The sequence below is a fragment of the Sinocyclocheilus anshuiensis genome, unplaced genomic scaffold (genome assembly GCF_001515605.1).
Source record: "Sinocyclocheilus anshuiensis isolate Anshui unplaced genomic scaffold, SAMN03320099.WGS_v1.1 scaffold126, whole genome shotgun sequence".
NCBI classification, from domain to species: domain Eukaryota; kingdom Metazoa; phylum Chordata; class Actinopteri; order Cypriniformes; family Cyprinidae; genus Sinocyclocheilus; species Sinocyclocheilus anshuiensis.
In genome coordinates this window covers 541,240-550,641 of record NW_015546026.1, presented here as the reverse complement: position 1 = coordinate 550,641, position 9,402 = coordinate 541,240, and the positions used below count along the sequence as shown (strand labels likewise).

The 9,402-nt window shown below is 35.0% G+C and overlaps 2 protein-coding genes across 3 annotated transcripts in view; one reads left to right on the top strand and one right to left on the bottom strand.

Moving 5' to 3' along the window:
* The first annotated feature begins 979 nt into the window (after window positions 1-979).
* On the top strand, window positions 980-5,156 carry ggh (gamma-glutamyl hydrolase (conjugase, folylpolygammaglutamyl hydrolase)). The gene is made up of 9 exons (XM_016499756.1): window positions 980-1,143; window positions 1,241-1,349; window positions 1,857-1,907; window positions 1,981-2,065; window positions 2,487-2,625; window positions 2,893-2,999; window positions 4,283-4,373; window positions 4,688-4,822; window positions 4,975-5,156. Exons 1-9 carry the CDS (start codon window positions 1,044-1,046, stop codon window positions 5,094-5,096), a joined length of 939 nt encoding a protein of 312 aa, XP_016355242.1. The 5' UTR covers window positions 980-1,043; the 3' UTR covers window positions 5,097-5,156.
* Window positions 5,157-5,936: 780 nt separating this feature from the next.
* unm_hu7910 (un-named hu7910) overlaps window positions 5,937-9,402 on the bottom strand; it is a 70,931-nt gene continuing 67,465 nt past the window's right edge. The window contains exons 14-18 of one of the 2 annotated variants that reach the window (XM_016499751.1): window positions 7,524-7,659; window positions 6,811-6,902; window positions 6,525-6,658; window positions 6,053-6,237; window positions 5,937-6,003 (exon numbers count right to left, since the gene is read on the bottom strand). In XM_016499751.1, coding sequence (XP_016355237.1) covers window positions 6,087-6,237; window positions 6,525-6,658; window positions 6,811-6,902; window positions 7,524-7,659 — 513 coding nt within the window. In that variant the 3' untranslated portion in view covers window positions 5,937-6,003; window positions 6,053-6,086. Of the gene's footprint in view, window positions 6,004-6,052; window positions 6,238-6,524; window positions 6,659-6,810; window positions 6,903-7,523; window positions 7,660-9,402 lie in introns of those variants that run through there. The other variant, XM_016499752.1, reaches the window with a different exon arrangement.

Genomic DNA, 9,402 nt, shown 5'->3' with positions numbered 1-9,402 from the left:
ATCTTTGCATGTTGTTTGCTCTGAGTATGTTTAAACAGTTTACTTCAAGGGAACAGTATGATGTTGTAGACCCTTGGCATGCATCGCTAGTTTCTGAAACTAGGTTGTTTCCGCCTCAAAAATGTTCAAAAGATGACTGGTTTATAATTATGAGTACTCGTGAAGGAAGCCTTAGACATGTGGAAGCAGTTGAGAAAAGCAAACAACACTGGGAGATCTGAATGTGTGTTGAGGTTGGCAGTGGCAGGGTAAGCACTGTTTATTTAGTGCCCACTGGTTGCCATTTCTACAGGTCGGTAGGCCTCTGATCTCAGTCAGCTGCCCTCTTTTTTCATTTCCCAGTACCAGATGACATCCCCTCACTAAAATGAACACAAAGCAATGATTTTAGCATTATTTTGTAGTATCAAGTAAATATGCCATAATGTTTCAGACTTCCAAGCTGTTTTATGTTTTTGAAAGAAGTCTCGTATGGTCACCAAGATTTTACACACACACACACACACACACACACACCTTTGTTTCTGTGAATTGTGGGGACTTTCCATAGACTTCTATTACTTTTATACGATATTTTCTATATTTTCTATCCCCTAACCCAAACCTAACCCTAAACCTACCCCTAACAGAAAACCTGTTACACTTTCAGTTGAATGCCGAGGTAATATTACACAAATCACAGTAACAAGGATCTATTCCTAATGTTTTACAGTTTTGCGTGCATTAACTCCATGAACGGAATGTAGGTGTCACTCAAACAAATGACAAATAGAGCCACTGAAAAAAATATTATTAAACATATTTTCATTTAATTTTAACCATTTATGATCTTTACAATGTAATGTCCCTACGTTACATCCAATAATACTGTCTAGATCAGTTATTTAGTATATTAAATATTATTATTATTATTATTAACTGCCTGTTTTTGATGTAACATTCGTTAGATACCTTTAAAAAATACCCAAACACGTGATGTCAAACGCGGAAGCGATCTGGAACTGTCACACGGGGAAGCACAACATTTCCAGTCTAAAGAAAACATGATTCACATCTACCTTGCCTGCCTTTTTACATTTTCAAATGCCGCGTTTGCTAACCATATCGGAACACCAATAAAAACAAATGAAAGACCAATAATAGGTGAGTTGCAACGCTGTATTAAATAGAGTGCGTGCCACTTTCAACTGTATTATCATTACATATTTCATGAAGTAAACCATGTCTAAATCTTGTCTAGGTGTTCTTGCCCAGGAAGTGTATGACCCGCCGCCTCATAGAAACTCATATATTGCGGCGTCCTACGTTAAGTTTCTGGAATCTGCTGGCGCTCGTGTTGTGCCTCTGATGTAAGATAAAACACTATAGAGAAATGCCTTCAATGTAAACATGCAGGGTTTATTTATTTAAAATGAGAAATAGTGTTTGTTCTCCTTATCCACTTGCAGCATAAACATCGAGTTCGTAACTAGCGTACTGCATACTGCCTAGAATTTTGTGAAAGTAGAAGCAATATGGAATGTGAAACATAACTCATTCATACATAGTATTTTATTATTATTTTTTTTTTTTAGTACGTAACATTTATTGCAATGGTATTATGTTATTATACAACTGTTTATTTTAGTTGGGAAATATCATTTATATAAGAAAATGGACTACAACTTAGCCATGTCTTAAAGTTTATAAACAAGGTTACATAGCTCTGCTTTAATTAATGAATGAATAAAGCAGCATAAAGAGCCCTCTGCTCTCTATCCACCTTATTTTTCAACGCGGAAGTAAGCCTTTTTTTTGTGAATGTGCAAGACTGCAATTTTCACAAAATTGCAACTTATTTTTTTAAAAATGTCTAGGATAAATAAGTCTGATGATGAGTACAGAAAGCTCTTCAAATCCATAAATGGGTAAGTAAAGTATTTGTATAATTATAGCAGTGAATACAATAAGGGATTTGTGACACCTTTTCTCTCTCTCTAGAGTCCTTTTTCCTGGAGGTGGAGTCAGTTTAGAATCATCTGGCTATTCCAAAGCAGCTGGCATTTTCTACAGACTTGCTCTTGAGGTTTGTATACAAATGGTCCATTTGGTACAAATATTCAGCATGACAATGTATCCAAAGTACATTAACATAACATTAAGCAACACTTGAGCAGCATTGATAGTTAGGTAAAATAGAAATGAGTTAAATTTGTAGACATTTTGAAATAAAGTACAATTTTAAATGGAGCTGCAGAGGTCAGACTTCGGGGTTATAGTCAATTTTGTTATTTGTGTGTATGAGCTATAAAAGAGGGCTGGTAAAACTTTAACCTCTGAGCAATGGACAAATTCATGAAGAGTCATAATGATCTTCATTTTACACACATATACACTGCATTTTGTTGTTTGGCATTCCTCTTACTTATGTTGGTGTAAGAGGAATACAATATGTTGGTGTAATTTAATTTTCCAGCCAATTTATTGATATGTTTGTGTGTTAACAGGCCAATTCAAATGGTGATTATTTCCCTGTATGGGGAACCTGTTTAGGATTTGAACTTCTCACATTGCTAACAAGCGGGAAGTTGCTGTTGTCCCACACCAACACTAGTGGTATTGCCTTGCCACTGAACTTCACAGACGGTAAAGCCATGTTTTATAACAATTAACTGTAAAATCAAATATATTTACATAATGGTTAATGCAAGTAACATTGTCAGCTTACTTCCAGTCACGAATTTCACAAAAATTGACTATTAGCTTGGTACTCTGTGATGTAACATGTAGTTATCATGGTGCCACTGCAGTGCAGCTAGTATACATTTCTCAAATAAGTGAAACTATTTTAAGAATAAGTGTCGTAGTCATCATAGATGTATAAATATTATTCATTTATCCAATGCTGTTTAGATGTTAGAGACAGTAGACTGTTCAAAGATTTTCCTGAAGATCTTATGAAATCACTGGAAACAGAACCGCTCACAGAGAACTCTCATCAGTGGAGTCTTACTACAGAGGTAGAGTAGCAAATATTACTATCACCATTCAACAACAATCAATTGTTGTTTTCATTACTACTGTGTTACTACTAGATGCTTGTTTTAAAATGCATTGATCTTGCCATGAAAATAGGCATAGATGCTGGTATGGCAATAAAAATAAATAAGTCTCTTGATTCCTGCTTTATAATAAAATGTATAAACAAGTGATTAAATTAACGTTATTAAAATAGAAATGATTAACAAGTTAGTGTTACATTTTTATTAAAGGGGTCATATGCGATTTCAAGTTTTCCTTTCTCTTTGGAGTGTTACAAGCTGATTGTGAATAGAACTCTGTTCCCCTTTCGGGCTTGAAGTATGTTTTGTTACTAGTTTAAGTATTTGCTATTGACTGTTCAAATGCAGAGTTTTGCGCATTGTGTGTGTGTGTGCGTGCGCGTGTGTGTGTGTGAGAGCGAGAGAGAGATCACAGTGGAGTCAGCTGTCTCAACCGTGGCTTGTGTACTGCAAACACATACCAGCTTCATCACTGTGTCTGTCACGCGACTGTTCCTCTTTCGGGCTCTGTCTTTACATTTATTTTGAAAGATGAAGCTCGCGATTATGGTAAGGGGCGTTACATTTCCGACGAGTGCTTGCGGTGTTCGGCCAATCACAATGCACTGGGTCAGCTGGCCAATCAGAGCAGACTGCGCTTGTCGGAAGGAGGGACTTTGTAGAAAACGAAGCGTTTGAGAGAGGCGGGGCATAGAGGACCTACAATAATGTACAGTATTTGAAAAATAATGTGTTTTTTGAAAATTAAAGCATGTCAACATATTCTGTTACACCAAATACACAAAATAATGATATTTAAAAAAGCATCATATGACCCCTTTAAACTTTCAATTTAATATTGTATGCTTTACTGGTAACCAGTTGTACACAACAGGAAACGAATACACCCTCACATCTTAGAAAACAATGTCTAATACATTTGATTGTTTGGAATGTATTAATTGAATGTAGTAATAGTTTATTACTTTACAGTATCACCAGACATTATTTGGTATACAGTATACACGCCAATGCACAACATCATGTCTGTGATAGAAATATGGTCAATTTGGTGAACTGTTTTAGTTCTCACAGGGAAATATATTCAATACTGCAATATTAATATGATGCATGGCAATGTTCATTTTAAAGGGTAATGTACAAAAAAAAAAAAGAACATATCACATGTAATGGATTTAATGTATATTTTTGTTTTTTGCTGGATGAAATAAAATGAGGCATTTTCAAACTTTTAAATCTAGAACTTTACCAAGAGTGAGACCCTGAAAAAGTTCTACAGAGTTTTAAGTACCAACACAGATGGACAAAATGAGTTTGTGTCCACAATGGAAGGTGAGTGATGATGATAATCAGATGGATTGATAGAGGAAGCATATAGACCAGGGGTCACCAAACTCGGTCCTGGAGGGCCGGTGTCCTGCAGAGTTTAGCTCCAACTCTAATCAAACATACCTGAACCAGCTAATCAAGCTCTTACTAGACATACTTGAAACTTCCTGGCAGGTGTGTTGAGGCAAGTTGGAGCTAAACTCTGCAGGACACCGGCCCTCCAAGACCGAGTTTGGTGACCCCTGATATAGACTGTGGTTTTTGCCTCTTTCTATTGAGCAACATTGTCATTGTACTGTTTTTATGCATACCCTCAGCATATGATTTCCCTATCTACGCTACTCAATGGCATCCAGAGAAAAATGCTTTTGAGTGGACTCGGCCCTATATTCCCCACACACCTTCAGCCATTAAGACCACATTCTACATGGCTTACTTTTTTGTAAATGAAGGTATGGTTAATAATAATAATACTACTGAGCAACATACAATGTGTTTTTATTAGCTCCTAGTTAAATTTGATTCCTTTAATGCAATGAATTAACAAATTAAGAAGTTAGACCTTCACAGAGTAACCGTTCTCCTTATTTTGTTGCTTTTACAGCGAGGAAAAGTTTTCACAGCTTTCCTAGTACAGAGGAAGAGGAAAAAGCTTTGATCTATAACTACAAACCTGAATACACTGGACCTCAAAGTGCATTTGAACAGATCTATTTTTTTCATTAGATGAATTCTTTAAATGTACTGATGTCTTTATTAGTGTTTTTTTTTCTTTTTAATTGTGTTATAATTGAGATAAATTATTATTATTGTTCTTTTCAGACATATCAAAATGGAATACTTCCCAAACGATACAAAGAACAAACATTTTCACGATAAAATTATGTAAACTAGCATGTATACAAAAATCATGTAGAATTTGTAGTGTTAATAAAATGTGTGCTTGCAGTGAATCTGAAGAAAACATATCCACATCACATTTCACAAAAACAAAACAAAACGTTACACCTTAATAGAATGGTTTCAAGGTTGGAAAAGGCACAAAGTGATTTTTTTTATGGCTGTGCACTCATCTCTTATAGCTAACACATCTGTTCATTTATGTATTCACCTGGACACATTATATAAAGTAACCCACAACATACAGTGCAATGTTCAATCATATTTCTATAAAAAGTGACTGAGGTCTCCTTTCTTTCCAGAAAGAAAGAGCAAATGCAACTCATTCTCTAATATTCTGATCTCTTCATTGGTCCCATAACATGCATCTCATTGTACTGTTATTTTACTAAAGGTAACCTTTCAGTCTTAACCTAAGATATAAATCTCAAAATGTATGTTTTAATCTTTATTGTATCTTTCATTTTACTGTTTACTGTTGAGCCCTAAAACATGCTTCTGAAACATGATTACAAATCGTATTTGCTTTACCAGAATTAAGATATTGAATATTAGGTGAACTGTCTTTTTAAAACCCTTGAACTTCTAAATCCATCCTTTATGTTTTTCAAAAATCACACTTATAATATTTACAACTATCAGCATGATTGTTTTTTATAAGACTTGTACATTCACATTGCCTTGTAATCAGTACCCACAGGACAGCACAATAGATATTTGTGATTCATGAAATCTGTGATTGGCTAAGGACAGTAAATCTGTCACTCCGACTGGCGGTTGACCTACTTTTCAAAACTCAGTTTTTGTACAAATCGTCTATATTGGTGACAGAGTCTGCCTCTGTAATTGGGTGAGTTCTGGATGCCAGACATCCACAATAAAGATGAGTCTGTAGCTTTCTGCTTCCTGCCAGACTTCATGCTCGAACGAGTCATCAAATATTAACACTTTTCCTTCTTCCCACTCCCTGAAAGACAATCAACATTCACTGAATACATTTTTAAATAATAAAAGCCATGCCACACATGAATTCCAAAAATAAATAAATAAAAATGAAATAAACCAACTATCAAAGTTCTTCTACTCGCCAATTTTTTATTTACATTTGATGCTTGTCAAGTGTTCATTTAAAACCCTGTAACCAACTAGTTGGAGTGGAAATGGAGCTGTCAATAGTGAAACATTTTAAAAGCTTTGTAGTTAATGCAGTTTTAATCAAAGTGTGTAAACTTGTGTTTCTATGATTTAACTGACCTGGTTTGGTTTGTACAACGAATCCTGCATCCCTTAGAAGGGATGACAAGGCCTAGATGCATTCGTAGACGACAGTTGGTGGGACCAGTGTGAGGCCATACATGAGTACCAACTTGCATTACTGAAAACTTTATCTAAAAGAGGAAGATTTAAATGAGTAGGCAACTGTTAATAAGCAACAGTTCATAAACAGAAATAAGCATTGTAAAAAGGAGACATGGTGAAGCTAAATTAAAAGTACAGCTAGGCAAGAGTGTACAACTGTAATTGATTTCTGGTGACTGACCTGGCCTCTTTTGCAGCTAGTGGCCTCTGGGTAACGTTCCAGCAAACCACAGGTTTTAGGGACATGGCGACATGAATCAGCAACCTTTCGACCTGAGAAAGAGTAAAACTTGCATACACATTGTGTTTTCCCCAAAAATGTCTCAATATTACACATTAAAAAAAACAACAACAGTAACACCACCCAAGACTTTAGCATATTCAAAGAAATCCACACTAGGTTGCTAAATGAAGTGACTCTGTTTTAACTTGTAGTTGAAAAACCATGTGGATTACATGTAAAGTTATTTGCTCATTTAAATAATTTTGTGCTCACCAATGGTTTTCTGAATAAAGGTGTGGTCTTAATTACAGAGGAACTTTAGAATCAAAAAAGGTTAAGATGTATTAAGAACTGCTCACAAAGAAGTCACTTTTAAATTAAGCAGGGTTTTGTTGGTCAACGCTGTGAATTCACCCCTGATCGCACAGATTCCTAATGGATTTGCGATGCAAAATTTTGCAGAGCAACGGTAAATGTGACTGCACCTTAAAAAAGCAAGAACCACTAAAAACAAAATCCTGGGTTAGGCGCTAACATCCCTGTGACCCTACATAGGACAAGCTGTTGGGAAACAGGTGGATGGATGCATATCCAGTGCAATTATATAAGGAATTTGTTGGTAAATCTAAGGTACATGCTGGTGGATATTATACATTAATTTCACATTTTACCCTGCTGCCACAGTGTAAACTGGCCCCAGTCTCCTGTCTCTCTCAGATTTTCATCTTCAGGCGAGAACTGTCCACTGGTGCCGTCTAACACTGACAGTGCTTCATCTCTAATGGTCAACCAGTTACGTTCCAACATCTGTAAAGACATATGAACACAATAAAAGCAAAGCAGAGAGACAAGCATACAAAGTGCACTTCCTTCACATTTAAAGTGTTGAATAATTATAGGGGCAGTTGTGGCCTAATGGTTAGGGAGTCAGACTAATAACCCGAAGGTTGCAGGTTTGATTTTCAATACCGGCAGGAAATGTAGATGGGGACAGAGCTCTCTTTCACGCTCAAGAAGCATGCCAAACAATGTGTAATGGATCTCCACTGGGGATTTCAGGAGAAGATGCTGTTAATGTGAATCTTAATCAGTGTTTATCAATATGACTATGTTTTTGGCTTAATTTAATGTGAAATAGCGATTATACACTACCAGTCAAAAGTTTTTGAACAGTGAAATTTTTTTTATGTTTTTTTATTAAAAGAAGTCTCTTCTGCTCACCAAGCATGCATTTATTTGATCCAAAGTACAGAAAAAACAGTGCAATTTAGAAATATGTTTTACCATTTAAAATAACTGTTTTCTATTTGAATATATTTTAAAATATATTTTATTCCTGTGATTTCAAAGCAGAATTTTTGGCATCATTACTCCAGTCACATGATCCTTCAGAAATCATTCTAATATTCTGATTTGCTGCTCAAAAAACATTTATCATTATCATTATTATGATGTTGAATTTTTCAGGTTTCTTTGATGAATAGAAAGTTCAGAAGGACAGTATTTATCTGAAATAGAAATCGTTTGAAATAGAAATTTAAAGCATCCTTGTTAAATAAAAGCATTAATTTATATTCAAATTATTAAATTATATTCATTGTCACAACTTCGTAAATTTATTAAAAATAAAAAACTGAAATAAGTACATTACATAAGTATTTATACCCTTAACTTAATATTTAGCTGAAGCACCTTAACAGCCTCAAGTTTTTTTTTTTTGTTTGATGCAACAAGCTTTGCTCATCAGCATTTTGCAACTATCTGCCATTCTTCACCTTACCTGTTCACCTCTCAAGCTCTGTCAGGTTGGATGGGGGCAGAAGCACATTTATCATTCTAATATTCTGATTTGCTGCTCAAAAAACATTTATCATTATCATTATTATGATGTTGAATTTTTCAGGTTTCTTTGATGAATAGAAAGTTCAGAAGGACAGTATTTATCTGAAATAGAAATCGTTTGAAATAGAAATTTAAAGCATCCTTGTTAAATAAAAGCATTAATTTATATTCAAATTATTAAATTATATTCAATAGAAAGCAGTTATTTTAAATAGTAAAAATATTCCACAATATTACTGCTTTTGCTGTATTTTGGATCAAATAAATGCAGGCTTGGTGAGCAGAAGAGAATTCTTTAAAAAACATTAAACATCTTACTGTTCAAAAACTTTTGACTGGTAGTGTATGTGTGTTATAAATGTGTAGTTACATACAGTATAAGATTGGAACAGAACTGGGGTGGGGGGCTTTTAATGCATTAAGTTAAAAGATGTTTGACTTTGTGTCTTGAGACACTGCACTTCTGGTTTAGACAGTGTTGACAACTGTTGCAGTTCAGTCTGCAGGAAGTGCCGATTAACAGTAACAAAACAATTTAACACATGCTATTTGATGGTTAACACAAATGTTTTTTTTTTGAAGATGCAGTTGCTAAGGTGCTCCCAGTGGGTTTTAGTGGCAAGTAAAAAGTTCCCACCCTCAAACCTCATTTAGACCCCTTTGACTTTCATTGCAAGTAAAGTTGCAGTAACTGGATGATAGATTATA

Bases quoted from the DNA above. Each gene is read 5' to 3' on its own strand.
- ggh (XM_016499756.1), top strand. From the start codon at position 1,044: ATGATTCACATCTACCTTGCCTGCCTTTTTACATTTTCAAATGCCGCG. The intron at 1,144-1,240 runs GTGAGTTGCAAC...AATCTTGTCTAG, and splicing joins AAATGAAAGACCAATAATAG to GTGTTCTTGCCCAGGAAGTG. The intron at 1,350-1,856 runs GTAAGATAAAAC...AAAAATGTCTAG, and splicing joins GCTCGTGTTGTGCCTCTGAT to GATAAATAAGTCTGATGATG.